At 44.9% G+C, this 24,545-nt stretch overlaps 1 protein-coding gene across 6 annotated transcripts in view; it reads left to right on the top strand.

The window, feature by feature from the left end:
• The first annotated feature begins 312 nt into the window (after window positions 1–312).
• The window catches only part of LOC147886454 (uncharacterized), a 225,903-nt gene continuing 201,670 nt past the window's right edge, over window positions 313–24,545 (top strand). For 4 of the 6 annotated variants that reach the window (XM_087395193.1, XM_087395191.1, XM_087395192.1 and 1 more), the window contains exons 1-2: window positions 313–424; window positions 12,355–13,133. In XM_087395193.1, coding sequence (XP_087251319.1) covers window positions 12,454–13,133 — 680 coding nt within the window. In that variant the 5' untranslated portion in view covers window positions 313–424; window positions 12,355–12,453. Of the gene's footprint in view, window positions 545–1,046; window positions 1,063–12,354; window positions 13,134–24,545 lie in introns of those variants that run through there. The other 2 variants (XM_087395190.1, XM_087395189.1) reach the window with 2 other exon arrangements.

Here is a 24,545-nt window from a genome sequence, read left to right as displayed (position 1 = left end):
AAGTTAAGATAGTCTAAATGTGACACAGTACTGGCCCACCACTGCCTTTAGTATTGGGTATGTAGGTTTTCCAAGAAGTTAATATTTTTTTCTCATTTTTTTGGGAAAAATTATATCCTTTCTCTATTTCCATTCATGCGATGCCCTTACATTTTGAAAAACATAAAAAAAACTATAGGCGCAGCCCTGACACTATGAAAAAGATAGGCCCCTTTACCCTAGGCCTTGTAGCGTAGGACCCAGACCTACTGCAATCTTATGAGAGAGCTTTATAATTATAAGGCGGTTAATACAAACAAATAACTTTTGCAGCTACAGTCTGTAATGGTATTTGCATTTTCGTCTCTGCATCTTGGTTCCGAATCCCGAGACCACAAAAATCATCAACGCCTATGGACGACTCGCACCTTTCCTCCAAATCGCGGTCGGCCTCCTTTCTTCCTTCGTTTTTTGTTTGCAATAATGCTCCATTCACTTAATGCAACCTTCCCCATTAATAAGGTGTACGAGGTTGAATTTTTGTTCAATTCGCGCATTTGCACAGGTCAGAAATCCGCTTTTCTATCGGAAGTCTCTCATTTCAGAAATGTGAGAAATGCAATGTGTGGAGGGGAGTTTGGATTCCACTATATAACGTAAAAGACGCAAAGCATCACAGAGTGTGATCCTTTAGTTATACCTGAGGGACTTGTCTCCTCTACCTTGCACCTGGCCGTATCCTTAGTCGATGCGATTCTAGCTGAAATGTCATTTTTCTTTAATGAATGACTTGAGATGCGAATTTTCTTTTCATATATAACTGGAAGCTTTGCTACGAGATTTGAGCGGGATTAAGCTCTTCTTAGTTCTTGCGCAACACTACTACTTTTAGGAATGAAGTTGGTCTTGAAATTGAAATACCGTCAGGAAGAAAAACGGCCTTGCTTTTTCTGCAGTCGATGGTGTGAGCGAACTGATTTTCTTTTTTGAACTCACGCGAAGAAAGGAGAAATCGCATCATTCTTGTCAAGATCAATATTTAAGTCCATGCTATGTTTTCCATCGAGTATAGACAAGTGTAAGGTGAAGTTTTAAGACTAAATTCAATGGTGCCAACTGATTCCACACTATGCGAACATTTTCATGTTTTACATGCATTGTAATTTTATTCAACCTAACTGTATATACAAGAAAAACTGGAACGGTCCAAAATTGCACAAGTTCTGTTTTTTTGGGTCCCCTGGTCATATCAAATCTGCGCTCCGTTGGCATCACGTTTGGCTGTGGTAGTATGGTCTGTTTTGGAAATTTTTGTTTTCTGAATTTGCCTTTTGCCATCGCATTTTTCTGAATTTGCCTTTTGCCATCGCATTGCTTCTTCCATATTTTGCCTTGCATTTTGTAAACCTGGACTGTCCGTTTTTACAAATTTAGTCGTGTGATGCCTGCTTGTTGTTAATTAGTTGATTATTTCACTTTTGAAGGTAATACAATATCGTCTTGCCAGGTGACAAGATTTATTATTTGATCAAGCGATAAAATCACAATATGGCTGTGGAAATTGCCTTTGTTGGGTTGCAATCGAATTCCTGCAAGAATAGCGAAAGCCGTACAATAGGTATCCACCACAAATACGACCGATAATACTTGTAGCACATGGGTTGCCTAGTTCCATTCCGTTGCTGTATGTCATTCACTATGCCCATCCCAACAAAGGATCCATCCAATCCTGTTTCAATTGGCATTCCTCTCCTCTATCCACTAAGGGTCTCTTTCTTCTGTATTCCTCCTATCTGCTCATTTGTGATGCTGGCATTGCAGTCCCCCATAAGCATAACCCATCCTTCATGGTAGCGATATCTGTTCAAGGTACAAGAAGGGATCGTGGCAGCTAGCATCTTACTGTGTGTAATATGGTGAATCATAGTGTGGGATATAAAGCCTACGATGAACAAGGAGCAGTTTTTCAATGGATATTTTAATCCAATCTTTAATGGGCTTCAGCCAGAATCTTGTGGACTAGAGAAGCTTGCCTTCTCCTTTAGTGCTGGCCTTCGTCATGGCTGAGTCTGCCCTTCATCTCCAGAGTGCCGACAGAAACTCAGTATGAAGACTTTGTATAAATGGATGCTCAAGTATGTGTGGGTGTGTGGATTTGTATGTGTGAGAGCATATGTTTATACTGTGGTCTACACCCACTGTTGGGCGCTGATGATGTCAGTGGGGATGTCATAGTAGCTAGTCCGTGCTATGCGTGATGGAGTTCATGGTTTTCAACCTTATGAGTGACTATCATGAGATTCAAACTGCACTATGTTGTGTTTTTAGAGCATGAATGTTTGGGCATGTTCCTGGATTCGTCTAGATATAAGCTAGTCCTCCTTCCCCTCTCTCACTCCAGGCGTTTTTAAGCATCCAAACTAAGTGTATCTTGTACTCATCATTTGTGGGTATTCTACATGCATCATTCCCAAGGTTTCAGCCAGGAGAATAGGATCTGCATCTCTATCAATGCACTGAGTCGCAGCCCCTTCCTCCATGCGTATCCATGGCAATTCCAAAAGCATTACGTCAAGGGGGGGTGTGGTCACATGCAATGGTTAACGATCATGCAAATGCAGCGAGACCTATAAATCTTATTGCAACGCATATGTATATGCAGCACAGAGAGGGAGAGAGAGAGTTTTAGGATTAGAGAAATGGAATTGGGTCCCTGTAGCCACTGAGGGCCCCCTTTCCCAAATAGGGAAGAATTTGCTTTATACTTGGAGAACTTGTAAATACAAAACACTTCTCGGGAGTGCACGGAGATGCGACCCTGAGGATGACACTCCAAATAGTGAGAGCTGACCCACAAGTGCCTGAGAAACAGACCAGCCATGATCAATGCCCAACGCTGCCCACACTGGCAATGTAGACCACTGTGCAAGGCTATCGAAGAGGTTTGTGCTGTCCATGGGCATGCAATGGAGCTGCATGAGTGAGAGAGGTGAATGGAGGACAGAAACTGAGAGATATGGAGCTGAGAAAACTGTGTCAATGCTGAGAGATATGGAGCTGAGAGAGAGCTATGAAAGAGCTGATAAAGAGCTATGAAAGCGCAAGAAAAGCTGCTTAAACAGAACACCAAACCTCTACTCTGAGTCCTGACTATGGTGCTGTGTCGACACCCTCTTTGGATCGTGATTGTAATGCTGAGGATTTGCTGCTGTACTACGAGGTCTGGAAGGGGCTAGAGGCTGCACCAGGGCTGGAGATGAAGGCTGAAGCCTGGAGGACTGGATGAGGAATGAGGGCTGCAAGTCCCCCTTTAAATGGGGCCTGGATGGGCCCGTTTTAGCCAACCCAACCAGTCCAAAACAGCTTACCAGCCAGTCAGCTGGTTTGCGGGCTGGTTGGGCCATAAATGTCAGCCTAGTCGGCTGGCTGGTTGGGCCATAAATGCCAGCCCAATGGGTTGCATAAGGAGGGGCAAAGGGCAGCCTATATAAGGCGCCTTCCCCAGCCCTTTTCCCTTTGCTTAGAGCTGCTGCAGGGGCCCTTATGGGGCTTCTACCTTGGCTGCTCCTGCCTTCTTCCATAGGCCTGCCTTTGGGGGCCCTTTTGGGCTCCTAACCTAGGCTAAGATCTATACCTTCCACCGAACTAAACCTAAGAACGAAACACTATGCCTACTGTTGTCTAGTGGGTACCACTTGTCCTGTGGCTTAAGACACTGACCTACATAGCTCTTGCCTGGCTGGCCCTGGACTATGGCTCACAAAAGGGTCACGGCATACGACAAAATCACCTATTTTAGGGATCTACTAGCACTTGTTGATGTAGCTAGGTGTCACCTTGCTCCCAAGTGCAGGGGTGCATGTGACAATCTTGGTGGGCTGGAACATGTTGGCCAGTTACAGCACATGGCCGGCCATCAATTCAGGTTGGCCATACAAGAAAGGAGGTTGACCATTCGGCAGCCTCCAAGGTTTGTTGCAGGACAAAGTCCAGCCAGTTTGGGGGGCCGACAGCCCTCTATATAAAGGGATCCCCAGAGTACACGTAGTTCTGACAGAATAAAGGCATTGCAGAGTGCTGTTTGGTACTTGCAGAGACTAGGTCGGTCTGTTGCAGGACAAAGTCAGCCAGTTGGGGAGCTGACATCCCTCTATATAAAGGGCTCCCCAGAGTACATGCATTTACATACAGTTCTGAGAGAACAAAGGCATTGCAGAGTGCTATGGGCACTTGCAGGGCAGATCCTAGCTTGGTATAGAGCTCATCCAAGGGGTAGAACACCTGCGGCAGGATAGCTGAATAGTATTTTGGGGCTCCTCTCTAAACCACTAAAGGCCTCGTTCTAGAGGCACATTAGAAGGAGAGAGCGGGAGATTGGGCAACACCTGAGGACTTGCTCTCGAATGAAACACTCAAATTTGGGCTTACCATTGTCAGGCTTGTTGGAAAGGTCACCTCCCCATCTGTAAGCCCCCATATGAGGAGAGCATTGGGGGGGTGGACCTGGGTCCTGAAGGATGGGCACATGGGCAGCAAGATGGCTGCTGTGGGGGCAGAGATCAGAGAGAAAAAGGAATGTACCTGGACGCATCAAAGTGGCTGCAACACATGGCGTCATGACCATGGCAGATGGCGATGCATACATGGCATAGATCTGGTCTGGAAGAGGCAGATCTGGAGCAGCACAAGATGGCGGGTATCTTGGGGTACAGGCGCCTACATGGCGAGCTATCTGGCGAGGCGTGTGGGTAGGCACATGGCCTGCAACATACCCTAAAGATGGCACAAGAATATGGCAGGACAGATCAGCAAACAGGTCTTGGTTAGGCTGGTCAAGAGGGCTGGGTCCCTGCCTGGAACAAAGGCTGCAAAGGGCCTAGTAGAGACCCTTATATAGGGCCCTGGTTGGGCTGGTAGTGGTCGCCAACCAGGTCGGTTTTCAGCCAGACTGAGTCGGCCAAATAGGGCTGACCAGTCGGCTATTTTGACCAAGCCTTGGGCCTATAAAGAGAGGGCCTGGCCCTCATAATTCATCCAGCCTTGCAGCTTTTGGAGGAGCAGAAAGGAGCAGCATATACACCATCCTTGGGCCTCTACACAGGAAGTGAAGGAGAGAAGTATTGCTGCAGACTTAACTCTAGGGAGAGGCTGAACCCAGACTGCTACAGGAAGAAGCTAGGGAGAAGCTCTACAACAATGACAAAGATGACAAGGCGTTGCTGGCGAAGGATTACGTTGGCGAAGGGAAGGGCAAGCCTAACGGTGGCAAGTCCAAGAAGGATGACTCTGATGACGAGGACACTTCTAAGAGGAAGCAAAAGAAGTGCTTCTACTGTGACATGCCAGGTCATTTTGCGAAGGATTGCAGAAAGAAGAAGGCAGATTAGAAAAACAAGAGGAAGGAGTCCCCGACTCAAATTCACAAAAGCCAAAGCTAATGTGGTAATCGAAGAGTTGTTCTTGATAACATCTCCGTGTGTTACTGAGGTCAGATATGCTGACTTAGAAACCACAGGGATGATGTCTGACATTGAGATGTGGGTCGATGAGGAGTTAGAAACCTTTGTGAAGGTGAAGGACAGCATGGAGTGCTTGGTATCTTCCAAGTGCGTGGCTGTTGATACTGACACAAGGGTGGATGCCATGGAGTATCCTAGGGTTTCATGGTCAGAGCGTTGTTGTACTTCAGAAGGGGACAATATAGGATTACACAGGCTATTGGTATGTGCCTCCATGAGGTGCATGGTTTGCTTTCAAAGCAAGCACATAGGCAGTACGAAGATCTGGTATGTACTTGATGTTCTTAATTCGAGCCTTTATAGCATGTTGTGGAGAGAATCTGCTCTTCAACTGTCTCTTCGGCCTTCTTCGAAGACAGAAGGGGAAGTGTGGGTGCTTCTTCAAATCTTGGACACAGATTGCTGGAAGGTGATGGACAAGGTGTACTGAAGCTAGAAGAGTACCTGCTTGAGAGCTCAGTGAGAGTTCATGGTCCAGGTTATCTGGAGATATTCTTTTGTTGTGGAGCTTGCCAAAGGAAAGACGGGTTGAAACAGACCCTCGGAGCATGGTGCCTGGAAGACTCAAGGTTGTTCACTCATTATGAGGGGGACAATTGGAAGATTGTGGTGTTTGGATTGCTCGAGTTCGAAGGCGGGAACATGACTGAAGGTGGTGGTGCCAGGAGGTGCTACCAAAGATGGACCTATGTACTAGGATGGTGTGCGGAAGCGGAACCAGACCTGGTGGAGTAGGAGCCACTAGAAGAAAAGCCGGGAAAAGATTTCGACATCAAAAGGCTCCAGAGGACTACGACCAGGGAGTTACTGGAGCATCGTCATCGATGTGCTGGCATTGGGCCGAGATGTGTCGGTGAGAGGGGGTTTCTGAAAGGTCACCTTCCCATCTGTAAACCCCCATATGAGGAGAGCATTGGGGGGGTGGACCTGGGTCCTGAGGGATGGCCACATGGGCAGCAAAATGGCTGCCATGGGGGCAGAGATCAAAGAGAAAAAGGAAAGTACCTGGGCGCATTAAAGTGGCTGCAACACATGGCGTCAAGACCATGGCAGATGGCGATGCATACATGGCATAGATCTGGTCTGGAAGAGGCAGATCTGGAGTAGCACAAGATGGCGGGGTATCCGTACAGCCTGTCAGTCTTTCCGTACAGCATGTCAGTCTTTCCGTACGTCTGTACAGCCTGTCAGTCCTTCCCGTGTCCCGTCTGCTTCTCTCCGTTTGGGTGTGCGTCCCATCTAGCCCTCTGTTTGTCTGTGAGCATGGCAGAAACAAGCAAGTATTATGTCAAGAGAGCACTCTCTCCTGAACCTAAAAGACAATCAAGGGAAACTTTGCCCCCCATAGCTCCTTCATCTGAAGATGCTTCTTATGTGTTTGACATGTTGAATGAGGATTTTCAACAAAGTAGAAGAGAATGGATACTACCTGCTCCGGAACTCACTTACAAGATGAAGTTGCCTTCTCTTGTGCATCCTTTGAAGAAGCTCTCTCAAACTGCAGTTATCATCTTTTTCCCAGGCAAAATATCCTCGGCTAATGATGTGGGACAATGGGTGAATTCTCTCCTAGGTGGATGCTATGTAGAAGGAGTCTATTTTGCCTCCCGAGGATTTTATGAAGTTCATCTCTTGGATGCCTTGACAAAACAAAAGATGTTGGAAATGTCCCCTTTATTTTTTGGTCGTCAAATGGTGCACATCATGCCTTGGTCCCCTAATAAGGACTATCAGAATCTCGTCAAGCATCATTGTCCTGTATGGGTTGAAGTGGTTGATTTTCCATATTACATGAGAACAGAGCTTCCAGGCTCAGCGATGACATTGGGACAAGTGATCTGTCCCCCTCGTCCCACAGGTAATAAAAATCGTTTTTGCATCTTATGGGATACTGATAGACCAACCCCCTCTGCCATTGCAGTTGAGATTGAGGGTGTTAATTTGGGAAAGAAATATTTCACTTTAAAATGGGGCATTTTTGCTGGAGCTTGTTTCTCTTGTCACAAGTTTGGGCACCTAGCTTCTGAGTGTCCTTCTATCCTTCATCCGCCTCCTCCAGCTGCCATTCCTCCGCCATCTAATAAAGGAGGTCAGAAGACATATGTGGAAAAGACTGAAGCTAAAGGAGTAAAGCCTTCAGTTCATATAGGGAGCCAGGCCAATTCAGCTCAAAACAAGGATAAAGGAAAAAGCAAGTTAGTGGAAAATAATTCATCTTACCACGAGGGATGGCAGACTGCAAAGAAGACGGTGCCTCTCAAACAAAGACCTCTCCAATCTCATAATTGGGATGCTTCTGCTCCATCTCCGGGTCAACCTTCTACCTCTTTGGACAGCCCCATCTCAAAGGCATGGGTTAATGCAGTCAAGAAGGGTCTTCCACTTTGTGAAGAAGATGATCTAGTCAGGGAATTGGATTCTGAGGGTTAGCAAGACCCTGTGGCAATGGCAGAGGCCTGATGCCTCCCTTCTTTTTTAGAACAGTTCATCTCTTGTACATATTTTCATGCGTGCTTCTCTCAAATGTATTTCTTATAATATACAGGGCCTCTACAACCAGAATAAATGGAGGCTCCTATGGAATTATATAAATAAAACTCATCCAGATGTTGTGTGTCTGCAAGAGCATAATCAGCATTCTTTTGCTGGCCAGCATGGGTTCTTTTCAAGATATGATATATTTTATCAATGATCTGAACAATTCTCTGGGCTGTGCATTTTAGCCAGACATGATTTGCAGCCCTGTATAGCATATAATGATCTTTGTGGCCGATGGATGATTATCCAATGTATAATCAATGGAGAGATTTTTGAAATAGGCTCCTTGTATGCCTCTCAAAATTCAGCTTCTAGAGCTCAAATGTGGGACTCCATAAAGCAATATCCTTGGTCCTCAAATGCTCTACTTTGTGGTGACTTCAATAATTCTCCTCACTGGAAGGACAATACCACACATAAATCCCATATGCTGCCCTCTGAAATCCAGCAATGGGAACATATGCTTCATCACTTCAATTTGCAGATTTATGGACAGCAACTCACCCTTCAGTTATGGGATTTACGTATCATCATAATGCTTTTACAGAATATTGGGCCAGGCTTGATAGATGGTATCTTATTCATGCTCAGCAATATGATGATTATACATGTCAAATGTGGACTGATTATTCTCAACAACTATGATCACACTCCACTTTGGCTCAACCTTTCATTTGGTATGCCTCTGGATGACATGCAGCTCTCTTCAGTCAGACATTTACAGGTCAATCAATTATATCTTTCTCACGAAAAATTCCAGCATATGATCAGACTGGCTTGCAGGCCCTTGTTATTCCATGCTCAGGAGGATCTGGACTTTGATTGGAACTCTTTGGTACATCGTATTCAAAATGTCATTAAGGGATATGGAAGATGGTACATGGCAGAAATCAGACAGCATATCCAGTGGGCAAAATCATCATATAAGCAGTATTTGGTATAGATTAGCCATCAAAGGTCTCTTTCTGCTTCTGAGCAGCATTTATTGTCTTGTGTTTCTTCCATAATTGATGCTAATGATAAACGCAAGCTTTCCAAATGGCAGACAAGGGCTAGTGTTAAACCTATGCTTGATAAGGATTGTTCCTTGAAATCTTTCTTTTGGAATTTACATGCACATAGACAAAGTCAATCCATCATGAGGGTCAGGAAACCCAATGGTCTTTGGACACAGACTTTATCTCAGCTAGAAAAACAATGTCTGGATCATTTTCAGCTTCTTTTTTATCAGCCATCTTCTTCTACATCTCAGGTTGCATTGGCTCGGAACAAATTTATTGAGCTTGTTTCTCCTATTGTTTCTTTGCAAAAAGCTTCCATGCTGGAAACGTCTTTTTCAGATATTGAATTGGATGAAGCCCTCAAGCATTTGGATAAACGTAAATCCCCTGGCTAGGATGGATTGACGGTTGAATTTTTTGTAGCCTTCTGGGCTGAATTGAAGGGTCCAATTTTGAAGTTCATTAATGTAGCCTTGCAGCATCAACATCTTCCCTCAGCTTGGAAGCATGGTCTGGTTAAGCTTGTGCCCAAAAAACCTCTATGTGAGACAATGGATGATTGGAGGCCCATCACTTTGATGCATGTTATATATAAACTTATTGCTAAAATGTTGGTACATCGGATAAAGGATATCCTTCATGATGGACTTCATCCCAGGCAATATGGTTTTGTTCCAAGGAGGCATATACATGACAATATCTCCAATACTCTCATCGCAATCGAATATGCAAAATATTCAGCTCAAGATGTTTTGGTCATGCAGGTGGATGTGGCAAAGGCATTTGATCCGGTACAGTGGGATTATGTCTCTCAAATCATGTTTAAACTTGGTTTTGGGCCAAAGCTAGTTAATGTCATATATTGGCTTTACTCAGATTCCACTGCTCAATGCTTTATAGGGAATCATTTGTTTGAGTCTTGGACTCTGGAACGATCAGTTCGACAGGGATGCTCTCTCAGTGCTTTGCTCTATGCCATTGCTTCGCATCCTTTGCTTCTTTATATGGATCATCTGGTTGATACTGGACAGTTAGAGGGGCTTCAGATTTTTGGTTCACGGCCTTTCATTGCACAGGCTTATGGAGATGATTCATTCTTCGTGCCAAAGAACAGTCCTCTGGAGCTTTCCCTATTGATGGATACCCTTTCAGATTTTGGGTTGGCAGCTGGTCTTAAAATTAATTTTCAGAAATCAAAACTCTTGCCTCTCAAGCATTGTGACTGGTATGCTATCCTGTGGCCCGGCCAAATTATTTATCCGGAAAACATAGTAAGACATTTGGGCTACCCCATTGCTTGGAAAATCAGAAATAAGCAACAAATATCTTGGGTGTTAAACAAAATTCAGGAAAAATTAGAATATTGGAAGCTCTCCACTTGGCCTCTGCATGTACGGCTTCGAATTGTCTAGTCCATTGTTCTAGCTTATGTCCAGTTCGACCTTCCTCTATTACATTGGTCATCTCGAGATCTCTCTTCTTTTATGTATCAAGCCATGGAGATTTTTTGGAAAACTAAGCTTCATAAAAAAGCTTTAAGGTTGCTCAAAATGGACCTGCTTTGCTCACCAAGAATGCATGGTGGTTTGAATATAATAAACATCAAATTTCACGTGTTGGCAAGAAAGATTACTATGCTCAAGACCTTTTTTCAACAAGAGCAGCCTTGGTCTATCATGTTGGCAATTTTGTGTGGTCAGATGCGCACAAATGCTTATGGACATTGGCTAGTTGATCCATCGGAAGTAGTACTTGGCAAATTTCAAGGTAAAATCCCTGATTGTCCATTTTCTACTTCCTTGATTCAGGATTGGAAGAAAGTTCTCTCTCACATCAAATGGTCTCCCCATCCTGCTTCTATAGGTTCCTCACTTAGAATGGAAAGCCTTCATTGGAGTGCTGCATTTTCCTCTCCCCTTGCTATACAGCAACCAATCAGAGCTTATAATCTTATGAAGTTGGGCATCCGGTTCATTGATGACGTGGTAGATACGCAAGGACATATTCTCTCTTTTCCGGTAGCATGCCGACAATACAATCTTGGGATGCATCACAGACCTATTTGGAAAGCTATTGCTGATCTCTTACTCCCTTTGGTTCCGATTCCAACATTGAATGTAAGAGACAGGCTTCAAGATTGGCACCTTCAGTCTTCAAGTCCAAGATTATCCTCTCGGCCTTTGCATTTATTGACTTCTATACAGGCTTATCGATTGATATTACCTCCTCCATGGATTGCTCATCATGCTAATTCTCTATGGCATCTGAATAAGTCGTTAGCTTGGTGGAAAGGAAAATTGCAATTGCTATGGAAGTTGAAAATGCCATTGAAGCAGAGACTCTTTCTCTGGAGATGCATTGTTGGTATTCTTCCAGTGGGAGTGAAATTGGTTCAAAGAAGGATTGCCTCACCTCTTTGTCCAAGATGTCATCATACTCCTGAGAGTATTCCGCATTTATTGTGGTTTTGTTCATACTCCAGAGACCTTCTAGACAAGATCTCCTATTTCTTATCTCTCAGATTTCCTGCACACAGGTTCTACAGGTTTTTCTGGATGTTTGGCAAGCTATCAGCTTCTTTGTCATAGTATTCTCTTTTCTTTCAATGGATCAGATACTGGGCCTTATGGACCCTCTGGTAATGGAGAGCTGTTTTGCTCTGAAGGGACGATTCAAATTTGGCATCCTAGTTGTATAGGAGGTTATGAATCTCAGAATTGTGGTGACTATTCGTGCTTAAGCACACTGCTGTTGTGCTTTGGGACATAAATCTGGGTTTCATACACCATTCATAACAGTGTTGGTGTGAAGTTTTATGAATTGCTTTGGTGAAGTTAAGACAGTACGTTTGTTTGATTTTTCTGGACAGTTTGATGCTTTAGCAAGGGAACAATACTTTTCAAATTTAGCAAAAAATTTGGTTAAATCTTTGTGAGGGGCTCCTTAGAACGAGGAGGTAAATGAAAGTGGTTACATTTATCCATGCCATTATGAAGGTGTAAGAACTTGAAGAAATCTAACTATCCCAAAAGAATGAGTTTGCAAATGTATTCTAGAGGACTTGGACTAAAATAGGTGTCGGTTTACAAGGACCTTCATAATCTTTTTTCTCATTTATGTCTCTTTTAATAAGTCATTTACTGAAACGCCTGTCGGTTCTTTGATTGATAGTATTAATAAAGTATCATTAGTGGTTGGAGAAATTGATCCTGGTGTGTAAGGCTGCTAGATATGATCCTTGGGAGTAGATGTGGAGCTCATTTGCCTTTGCTTTACAACTTTGGACCTAACTGTTTTTATCTTGGGTTTGCCAGCAGATATGGGAGCATAAACACGTTTCTGTAAAATGTTACAGTCTGTATGTGGGGCCTTGATACCTCTGGATGTACAGTTGGAATTGATGGGAGCCCATTAAGATGTACATAATGTACAGGTCTGCTGCCAGGTCCATAACAAGCTCTTTAAGATGCAATTGTTCGAACTTGTCAGGTTTTATGAGGGATGGGAGATCTTTCAGAGGAGGCAGAATTTCACATATCGACCAAGGCAGTGGGTGTTCAGTAGACTCCTGTTTACAAAGGGGACCAAAAAATCTTACACCAGTTTACCTTCAATCTCTAGAGAATGCTTATTTCAAATACAGAGACACGATGATTGTTCAATTTCCAAATCAGACACGGAGATATTTGAGGGGAAGTCGTGGTGAAAAGGACAATGTAGACACTAAAAGGCTAATGTCAACCAGTGCAGGAGAGGATAAGGATGGGAAAGATGGGTGCAAAACAGAAGAGGTGGCTAAGGCTGCTTGTGAGGCACCTTCAGAATCAGAAACTGGCTCTGGAACAAGCTCGGAACAATCGGAACAAAGTCTGCATACACAAAGCACAGAAGAAGGGATGAAAGCACAGGAACAGATTTCTTCATCTCAGGAAGCACAGCAGGATGCTCCTGAAGAGAAGTTGTCTGACAATGATAAAAAGAAAGGAGATCGAAGGATTCATTCTTTAAAGAACAAATTCAAGAGGAAGCTAGCCAAGAGGCTGATAAGTGGGGATAAGATTAACGATTCATTTGAGACTTTCCCATATTACCTTAGGTAAGGAATATGTTTTGGTCTGAAAATCCATTTGTATCTTGTGCTGAGAACAATGACTAGACTTTTAACTGACCGATCCCTGAATGTTAGCTTATTGATAGTATTGGTTTCCTGTTTTGCAAGAAATGAAGCATACACAATCTGAAAGTCTATTTATGCTTAAGGGATTTCTAAGGCTGTTAACTTTGCCAAATCACTTGATTCTGCATTCTCCAATGTCCATTTGTCGATTTTGAGAATGTAAGTCTAGCAAATTTGGGGATCTTAGTCCTATGGCCTGCACATCAACCATTGTAGACATTTTCTCCTGCATATTTTGACCAAGAAGGGATGTCCTGCTGAAGGAAGGAGAGAGAAGAAAGATGCACTGTGGGTAATGTTTGTGTAGCATGTGGGCTCTCTTGCTTCATCCATTGGCTTGTGCTATTGACTATCAATACTCCAAAGCATTCTTAGCCAAAATTTTGCACGTTTATGTATTCCTATCTACAGAGGATCTGTCCTATTCCATTTCTTTGGCAATTCTCTCATCTACCCTAATGTGTTACTTGCCTCTGTACACCTCCCTTCTGCTGTTCATTTGCTGTTTTAGCATTGCAATCACTCATAACCCTAACATTTCCATCCTCTCTCATTGTATGATAATGCTTTCAGATCAGAAAAAGGAGGATGACAGCTAACATCATGCTGTGTGTAATATGGTGTGGGTGTTGGAGTTTGGACGGTCACCTCCCCATCTGTGAGCCTCCAAATGAGGAGAGCATGGGGAGAGGTGCACCTGCTTGGTCTCAGAGATGCCATTGGGGCAAATATGAGAGGTCCTGCAGGGCTGCCACATAGGCAGCATGATGGCTGCCATGTGGGCACCATATGTGGCATCACCAGGCTGCCATTGGAGGCTGCAACAAGCAGTGATGACTGAGCAGCATTCTGGACTTGTTTGGAGCAGAGCTGATGGTTGGTGCAAAACACAGGTGCAATAGTCCAGTCTGACATGTGTCAATAGTGCAACTGTTCTTGGGATGGTGTGGAGCTGGTCCGGTGTCCAGAGCTGGTCTGCAAGCAGCAGAGGGCTGCACAGCAGCCAGCAGCAACAGGCACAGCAATCAGATGCACTATGGGAGCTTCAGGAGCAGGTCGGGGCAGTCGGGTTGACAACAGACTGGGTCTGTAAGGTTTATAAACAGGTGCAGCAAAAGGCGGCCCAGTGGCCAATTCAGCCTATCTATGCTGTGGCTAGATTGGGCATGTGCTCCCAAACTCTAAGCTGATCTTTGTATTTGGTTGGGGTGGATGCCTCGTCCAAATAGAAAGGAGTAGAAGTGTGTAGCAATCTACCTGGTTATCAGTGGGTGTTTGAAGAACTCCATGAGGATCCTCAAGCTGCTTGACACCCTCCGTGCCTCATGATGGAGAACTATCTATGTATCAATCTAGCTATCTATCTATGTGTTTGTGTGTGTGTGTGTGTGTGTGTGTGTGTGTGTGGTTGTATGTATGTATGTATCATAGATGAGCATGTGTCCATGCTCAACTGTGATGTATCTTGAAGGACCTTGAGCTCGTCTTCCAGAAATGAAATAATTTTCTCGGCTAGTGGAGGTGAGAGGGGATGAGTGGTACCCTGCGTTGCCCTGTATTGCAAGAGCCATATACTCCATGATGCAGTAGAGATATGCGATAACCCTGTAATGCTGCATCAAGCTGTAGTGGGGATGCTCCAAACTCAGCTAAGAATATCTGATGTGGGATTGAAGTCTTCCTACGGATCATCCATGAAAGCATGAGAACCTGAAGCCTCACAACTCGAGGCCAATCTGTCTTTGATAGGTCTGGCCCCAACAAGGGCTGCCATACATCCCTGCTGGACCAAGGAGTAAAAAAGAAGAGTCTTGGTCCCAGGATCCTGGAAGTGAGAATGAAAGCACTTTTGCTGGAGTATAGCTAGTGTGGCGTATGCTCTGCTCAGTTGGGCCTGGAATGCTGGTGCATCGTGAAGATCGGGCTAGGGAAAAGAACCGTGAGTATGTGTAGGATGCAGTTAACCCCCACCAGTAACCCATCCGGTTTGAAGTGCCCTCTGTGCATAGTTGTTAGAAGATCATGACCTTGGTTGTACCAAGGTTGACCTTCAAGTCATGTCGCACGCCCAAGTGTTGTTGGAGCCCCAATTTTGAGGAGAGCAAGACCATGTCATCTTCGTGTAGGAGAATCTGGAGCAAGGATCCGGCTATGGAGCAGCCAGCCTCTCCTAGGGTCCCAATCAAGGTCTCTAGCTCATCTATATAGAGGTGAAACAAGGTTGGTGATAATGGACAACCTTGTTTGACCCCAACAATGCCCATTATCTCCTCTGTCCACCCTGCACCTGTCCGAACCCAACCCGAGACTCTCTCATAAAGTGCAATGATTGCCCAAGTGATCTCCTGATCATACCCCCCCTCTTGAAAATGTCTAATGAGTTGAGCTTCCGGTAGTGTGTCAAAAGTGTTGTGGAAATCCACAAAGCAGCATGCCCTGGGCTCCTCAATGGCCCCTTTGAGTGTGAGTATGTGATCCAGAAGTCCGCGTGTCCCACGGCACCAAGTGCGTGAAGCTCTGCAAACTGGGTAACCTTTGTGTAGAGCTGAAACCGGACTCTAGCTAACTGAAGGGCAGAAATCCATAATTAACTTGTCATCCTCATTCATTACAACCATAGTGCATCACATTCAGTCACGTCCTTTTAGTTAAACCAATGAGAAAACACAGGAAGGGAGGCTAGAATGCCCCTGCTCAAAGATACCATACACCAAGGACACAAATTGGCTGCAAATGCTTTGGTACCCCTTTCGGTATTCTTTATTGCTTCTGTCAATGGAATGTGATCTTTACAACAAGGGCTCACCCTTGCACTTTGCTTCAATGACACTTCCACTCTTCTAACCAATTTTTGGCTTCAATAGGCATCCAAATCCAAGCACAAACTAGTACCCAATTGCCAAGGCAAGACTAAGGCATTCCAAAGCGTCTGTGGCCAAATGAAAGCTTATACCCGAGATGATTTTGATGATGAGGGAAATATACATATTGGGGTTACTGCAGATCCAGTTGGTTTTATGGCTTCAGCAAGGAGAGCTTACCAGTGTACTACCCATAAAAATGAGGAGATTCCACTCGACACTGATCCATTGGGAAACAGTCCTGAAACTGAGAGACTTTGCCACAGATTCAAGGAAAGGAATATAGGGCCTTACCAGTAGACCTCAGATCAGCTAAGCCATTTCATAAATATATGCAAACAATTAAGGCTGCGGATGTTAAGGGACGTCCTCTTTTGAGGACAAGGATTTTAAAGACAAGATTGTCTTATCCAAATTCAAAGGAGATACTTGTACCCCTAATGACTTGGAAGAGCGGCTTAGTAAGATGGAGGATTATTAATTGTTCTATCCTAGGAGTGACCAAAGCAAGATTAGGTTTGCTAGCTTACATTTGGAAGGCTATGCTCACGCTTGGTGGAGGAACCTCCAATAGGAAGGTATTTCTATTCATACTTGGGATGGATTCAAGGAGCAAATGCTTCAGACTTTTGTGTCATCAATTGCTAGAGATAAACTTGTTTGTGATTGGTATGAGCTATCTCAGCAAGGTTCAGTAAGGAATTACATAAAAGAATTCTGGAAATTGTCAATGTTTGCTCATGGAATTGATAAAAAACGAAGGCTCATCAAATTTATTCATGGACTCCATCCAGGCATTGCTGCAGACGTGTCAGCCCATAGTCCTAGCTCTCTTAGGGAGGCTGTGAGGTTGGCTGAACTATATGAGCCAACATACAGCATCAAAGAGAAAGGTGTGGGAATTGGTCATTTGGATACGAAACCAATTAATAAGGTTAACCCTACAATGCAAGAGGAATCCTCTACAATAGCTACTCCTATCCCTAGGTATCCTACTGTCTATGGCAGCAAGTGTCACATGCACCCCTGCACTTGGGTGCAAGGTGACACACTAGCTACATCGACAAGTGCATTATAGTTCCCTAATCGGAGATTTTGTCGTATGTTGTGACAAGACCACGATCACACCTGGAAATCTGGACCTGCACACAAGCAGAAACCCCGATCATAAGACTACAAAGAGAGGCACAGGCATGCTCACCACCCAACCGTGATGCTTATGGGTCCAAGACCCATAGAATGTGAGCATCCCCCCGAGCCTCAGGCTGGGCTGCTGGCACGAACATTTGCATCCAACTAGTCCACAACCTCCTAGCGTCCCATACCGCTAGAAGGCATCCATACGGCGGCTACGCTAGAAAGCAGGTGCGCGCCCGCAACACGATCCAAGATCCAGACCAGCAAGGAAAAGCTAGACTTGCTCTGACTTGTGTGAATGAAAACTGAACCCCTGGGCCCCTTATATAGGCTTTTGGCCTAGTGTTGCTAAAAAATAGTTGGAACCCTAACTTGTCCGTTGCCCTTGCAACTCAACCCAAGAATCGCCTAAAGCTAGTCCTGTGCGCCTAAACACACGCCAGATACAATCTGTGTTGGGGTAAAGGCTCTATGGCCACCCAAGTACAGTTAAGTACACTTACTTGTTAAGTAAGTACACTAAGTACACCGTACTTAGTGTTGTAACCTTATCCCTTTATATAAAAGCTTCACTGTATGCTAGGGGAGGTACACACATACCTTTTATCCCCACACTCCTTGTTTTGCAAATCCTGCTTGTGTGTGTGTGTGCTCTCGCACTCTCCCTTCCTCAACTGGTATCGGAGCCCAAACGTGGGTGTGCCCAAACGTGGGACTTACCAACAGCCAAGGGGCACCGCCAGCCATCGCTAGGCAGCATCGACATCCTGCAAAAACTTGCCCCTTTCCATCCTCGTCGGTCAGCCATCGCCAGGCCCAGCCAACGCTAGGCTTAGTTCCACGCCGTCAGCCAGTAGCCAACAAGCCTTTTGATGCTTCAGAGGTTGACATTGATGACTCGGGACATCCTGTACAGTTCAGGCAGGCTGCAAATCAGCCACAACAGCAGCGTAATCAGCCAATGCATGATGCTGCAGCAGGTCCAAATGGACAGCCCGCAGTGGCAGAAGATGTACTACGGGACATGCCACCTCTGGAAGACCTCCCAGGCATAATTCTGCAGCCTGATCTACTAGAACAGCAACCTGTTTTAGGTGAGCAGCAAGTTGGACAGCAAGACCAATGGGTCCGAAGGTCCACTAGACAAATGAAACCGCCATACAGATTTGTTCCAGGAGCAGATTTTATTATGCTTACAGATTGTGGAGAACCTTCCTGTTACAAGGAAGCCGTGCAAATGCATGACAAAAGGCTATGGGAACTAGCCATGAAGTCTGAAATGGACAGTCTCCATAAAAATGGTACTTGGGAATTGGTGCAGTTGCCTAAGGGCATGAAAGTACTGCCATGCAAGTGGGTGTATAGATTGAAAGTCACACTTGGAGCTAAGCCAAGGTATAAAGCCAGGTTGGTTGCCAAGGGCTTTAAGCAGGAGTATGGTGTTGATTTTGATGAGATCTTTTCTCCAGTGGTTAAGATGACCACACTCAGGATTGTACTTGCTTTGGTTGCATGTGAGAATTTGGAATTATGCCAAATGGATGTGAAGACAGCCTTTCTTCACGGTGATCTTCATGAGGAGATCTACATGCAGCAACCAGAAGGATTTGCAGTCAAGGGCAAGGAGTCACTTGTATGCAAGCTTAAAAAGAGCCTTTACGGGCTGAAACAGGCACCAAGGGAATGGTATAAGAAATTTGATACCTTCATGAAGTCCCAAGGCTTCAGGAGAAGTGATGACGATCACTGCTTATATACCAAAAGGGCTGCAAATGGCAGATTAATCATTCTCATTTTATATGTGGATGACATGCTTATTGCTGGTACAGCTCGTAAGGAGCTTGATGACCTTAAGAAAAGACTGCATGAGGCCTTTGACATGAAGGACCTTGGTGATGCAAATCACATACTGGGAATGCGGATACGGAGAGACAGGGGACAGCGTTTGTTGTATCTGTCTCAGACCGAATATATTGGCAAAGTATTGCACAGGTTTCATATGGAAGGGGGGAAAACCCTTAGTTCTCCATTGCCTCCGTATGTGAAACTCAGTGCAATGGACAGCCCACACTCAGATGCTGATAGGGCTGAAATGGCCAAGATTCCGTATGCTTCAGCTTGTGGCAGTCTCATGTATGCCATGGTTGCTACCAGACCTGATATTGCGTTTGCAGTGGGAGTAGTTAGCAGGTATATGGCAAATCCAGGCAAGAAGCATTGGAATGCAGTGAAAGGTATCATGAGATACCTGAAGGGCACACAGGAGTTGTGCATATGCTTTGGCAAGCGAGATGCAAAGATGCAAATGTGCATGGTTATGTGGATTCAGATTTTGCTGGTCATCCCGATAACCGGAAATCTACTACCGGTTATGTTTATACATTCACTGGAGGTGCAGTGTCATGGATGTCAAGGATGCAGCAGTGCATAGCCTTGTCTACTACGGAATCCGAATATATTGGAGCCATAGAGGCATGCAAAGAGGCCTTATGGTTATCTCGGCTAGTGGGAGATTTGGGCATTACGGGTGATATTCCATTGTTGCATTGTGACAGTCAGAGTGCTATTCAGTTGGCACACAATCCTGTCTTTCATGCAAAGACAAAGCACATTGATGTGAAGTATCACTTCATCAGGGAAGTGATAGATGATAAGCTGATTCAGCTTGTCAAGATTCACACAGATGATAATCCAGCAGATCTATTGACAAAAGGCTTGCCTGCAGAGCGGTTTGCACATTGCCGACAGTTGATGGGTATAGGTTGAGCCTCATTTATTTTTACTTGAGGGCATATTGCCTTTAAGTGGGAGGTTGTTGGGGTAAAGGCTCTATGGCCACCCAAGTACAGTTAAGTACACTCACTTGTTAAGTAAGTACACTAAGTACACCGTACTTAGTGTTGTAACCTTATCCCTTTATATAAAAGCTTCACTGTGTGCTAGGGGAGGTACACACATACCTTTTATCCCCACACTCCTTGTTTTGCAAATCCTGCTTGTGTGTGTGTGTGCTCTCACACTCTCCCTTCCTCAATCTGTGCACATGACATGCTCCACTTCTTCTAAGAACTCACTCCTGAGTTCAAAAGAAAGTTCGGAAACTCTCTTTGAAGGTTAGTCAACGCCTCCCATGTAGAGTCCTCCTCGACATGATCCTTCCACTTAATCTTGTATTGTGTGATTGTCCTATTTCTACCTTGACGTTCACGAAAGCCAAGAATACTCTCAAGCTCGTGTGGTATAAAGGTTAAATCTTCAATCTTTATAAGTTCCTAAGGAGTAACTACCTGATCCTCAACACCCAGCACTTCTTTCAGTCTATTGACAAGAAAGTTTGGATGAATCCTTACGTTAGGAGGCAAATCCAGTTCATATGCAACTTGGCCAATTCTTCGGATAACCTTGAATGGAGCACAATATTTGGGGAATAACTTCCTAACCTGTCTAGTACGGAGACTCCTAGATTCCTTGGGAATACGCAAGTATACCATCGTTCCAATAGAGAACTCTCTAGGTGGAGGATGTCCATTAGCATAAAATCTGTCCCTGTCTTGTGGGCAATTCTAATAGACTCATTGGCAAATTGCAACATGTCTTGCAAGAATGTTATCGCAGCATCATTCTTAATTCGGTCGAATCCGACATTATTGGAGATTTAGGTTGAAACCCGTACACAAGCATAAAAGGACTGAAACCAATACTAGAATGCATTGCACTGTTATAAGCAAATTCAACCATGGGTAAGTAGTCTTCCCATGATGACTGCCTCTTGGAAACATATGCCCGAAGCATCCTTGAGAAGTTGGTTCACAACTTCCATCATGGTCGGGCTGGGTATGTTCAGAGGAACTCAAACTAAGAGTGGTATCCAACTTGTCAAAGACAAAGAGTTTCAAAATTCACCGGTAAACTTAGAGGCCCTATCACTGACTATGTTAGCTGGTAACCCATAAAGACGTAACAATTGGTCAATGAACTGCTGAGCCAATTGAGTCGCTGTGACCGTAGATCTAGTAGATATAAATCTTGCCATCTTCGTCAAGCGATCCACGATAACCCATATGGAGTCATGACCCTTGCACGTTCGTGGCAATCTTGTAATAAAATTCATGGAAATACTTTCCCATTTATTACAAGGGATTCACCCTTGAAGGAGAGGTGAAAATGAGAGCAAATGGCAATGAGAGATGCCAAAAGAGGAGAGAGAGAGAGAGAGAGAGAGAGAGAGAGATTAACGTCCACTGGAGACCTCGCGGGCCTATGGGACAAAGTGCACAGAAAAGCGAACTCATACAAGCCTCAGTGGGCTGGAGCAAAGGGTACGCTAGGACGCTTGCTGAGTACTAATCTATGCTAATATAATCATAATCATAATCATAATCATATCATATTAATCAATCTATCCAGGCGCTGAGACGAAACTGAAGCCTGGTACAGTGATGGCTCTATGGTGGGCTGCGAAAATATCTCGTATCTACGTCTGTCGAGCTGTGTGGCGTTGTGGTGGGGGACGCGATCTCCTCGCTCTATGGACTCTCTAGGCTATGTCTAGAGTGATCCCTCGTCTCTGTCGGTCTCCTTTGAGGAAAGCTGTGATAGGTCGGACCTCAATAGAGTGTGCTCTGGGGGCTCTCTGTCGCACATGTGGCCTCTGTGTCCCTCTCTCGGTGATATTGTGCCGGCTGCTCATCCATACTGCTCTCATATCAGCTAGCTCCTCTACCTCCACTCCACTGTGTTCGGGGGCTGACTCAAATGTATAGAAGTCTGTGACATGCCCTATGTCCTGTAGTGGTATGACCACCCCCTGCTGCTCTCTGATCTGTCGTAGAACCGCCTCCCTGTGTCCCCGCATCTCCATTAGATAGAGTCCGATACAGACCTGGTCATGGAAATGGATCAGTCGTGACAAAGGACCGAAGCCATTCCCCTCTAGGTAGAGGCAGTGGTGGCGTCCTCGAATCTCGTAGTAGGCTGGGCAAACACAAAGAAAATGCTCCTCGTGTCTCAACCGCCCCCAGCGTATATAGCGTGCAGATCCGTTGCTCTCTAGGTATACTCGATGCTCTCCCTGCCTCAATCCTCAGCTGATGGGATGAAACCTGCATCTGACCAATGGCAATCCTCAGTGCATGAGATACTCCTCTATCCTCGAGATACTGGGGTCTGATAATGAATCCCTCCTCTGATACTCTCAGGAAGTGGTTGTGGTAGAACTGGGTCTTGGTGGGGAGTTCCTGGTCCTGCCCCCAAGTCTGGGATGTGTGAAGGTGGAGGAGGTCTAATCGTATAATACGATTGATCCCATCTCATCTCGCGGGATCAACTCAGGGGGTGCATCCATGCTGTACTGATTTGTGCATGAATACACTCGGATCCACCATTCAAACACTCAAATGCTCCAATTGGTTGACTTCACATATGATTATTGTGCGTTAGATCATGTAGTGTATGCATTTTTTTGGCATGCATTCGACTTATGTTGCTATGGTCTTTGGGGCATAATTAGTGCAACCAAGGAATATATGATAATATATCCAACTATATAGGTTGAAGTATACCCTTTTAGACCTACTTGGGTCATGCATCGAGCATATAAGCCCTCAGCTGGAGGCCACCTATTTGCAAGTCTAATTGTAAACTGGCGGAGCTTCCTTTAGAGGAAAGGATGCTTACATTGTGTTTTAAAGCAACTTTGGAGTGAGTTGGAAGGTCCATTATTGGTGACAAAGTTAGCCCAACTGTAACTTTCAGAGTTTAGCAATTTGTTAAGCAAGGAGAGACAGCCACTTGTGGTAGTTTCAGGCCATCCTAAGCCCGCCGTTAGAGGTTATTCCAACTCTCCCAGAACATGGGACAAGCTCAAGGCTTTGCATTACAACGTCTTCTTCATTGATGTTGAGTCTAGTTTTTTTTGCTAAGGGATGTTCTATTGATTTGGAGTGTAAGGATAGGAGGATCCCATCTTTGGTATCATGGCTTGGGTAGGGAGGGTCTACTCTACTAATTCTACAAAAAATGTTCTACAACTGTGCCATCTCTCTTTCGCATCCCCAAGTTGTTATCCTTCCACCACATGGCTATCATGAACTTTGAAGTGAACAAGGTGCAACTTGAGCCGTTGGGGATCATGGCTGCTCAAACATCAATGTAGAAAGATGGGCAGTAGCCCTTCAACAAAATGAGAGTTACAGCAAGAGGAAGTGCTACCACAAGGAGGAGAGTACTTGGAAATGAGAGGAGAGTCATCCAATGGAGGGAAGCTTGCAGCCCGAGGCAAAGGGAAGCCAAAAGAGAAGGAATAGGCTGAAGGAGAGGCCTCCGGATGGCTTCAACGATCTCCAAATGTCTTCAACAATCGGCATGCAGCACGAAACAGCTCCGAAAAAAGCTTCAAATTGGCTGGCACGAACCTCAAGGCAGACCATACAGCAATAAGTGAGACTGCACTGCAGTAAATGCAGGCCGTACTGTAATAAATGCTTCTGTACAAGAGTCAATGGGGCGTACAATGGCCATACTCCATTCAATGCTTCACCAGCAGGACCGCACAGTGCCAAAACAGCATTAAATACAGGTGTTAGGGTTCTGTACATTCCATACAAGATGTACGGAATTCTGTACAGCAGCTGACAGTAATAAATGCGCAATAAATGCACCGTACAGTCACACATGCAGAGTGAGATTGCTGCAGCAGGAAGAAAATGAGTCAAAAATGCTCCTCCTATGCAGCAGCAGCTCCAGAATGCAACTTTCCCGCAATGGAAATGCTTGGAGAAGCCTCTGATGTTCACACGTGTGAAGATGCCTAGGAAAATGAGCCGACTGGCATAAGAATGGGCTGCTAAACAGCTCCCAATGTCTCTAAGAGGACTCCGGGTGGCTGGAAATGGCTAGAGGGTAAAACAGAGAAAGAGAGAGAAAGAAAGAAAGAAACTATTATTATCATCCTCTGGGGGCCTGAAATCGACCCATGGGACAGAGAGAGAGAGAGAGAGAGAGAGAGAGAGAGAGAGAGAAAGATTAATGTCGGCGGGAGGCCTCACGGGCCTATGGGACAAAGTGCGGAAAAAAAGTAAGCCTCAGTGGGGCTGGAGCAAAGGGCGCGATAGGGCCCTTGCTGAATACTAATCTATGTTAGCAAAATTAAAAATCATAGTCAGTCAAACATCAGTCAAGTACAAGCTAAATCAAGTCGACCTCGGAGCTAGGGCTTAGAAACCGAAGCCCGGCACAGTAATGGCTCTTTGGTGAGCTGTGAAAACATATCGTATCTGCATCTGTCAAGCCGTCTCGCGCTATGGTGGGGGGCGCGGTCTCCTTGAACTGAACT

Source organism: Dipteris shenzhenensis, chromosome 24 (genome assembly GCF_047967505.1).
Source record: "Dipteris shenzhenensis isolate YYH24624 ecotype China chromosome 24, Dip_SZ_1.0, whole genome shotgun sequence".
Taxonomy (NCBI): domain Eukaryota; kingdom Viridiplantae; phylum Streptophyta; class Polypodiopsida; order Gleicheniales; family Dipteridaceae; genus Dipteris; species Dipteris shenzhenensis.
The sequence above is the reverse complement of the archived record's forward strand: the minus strand, read 5'-3'. Positions and strand labels throughout refer to the sequence as shown.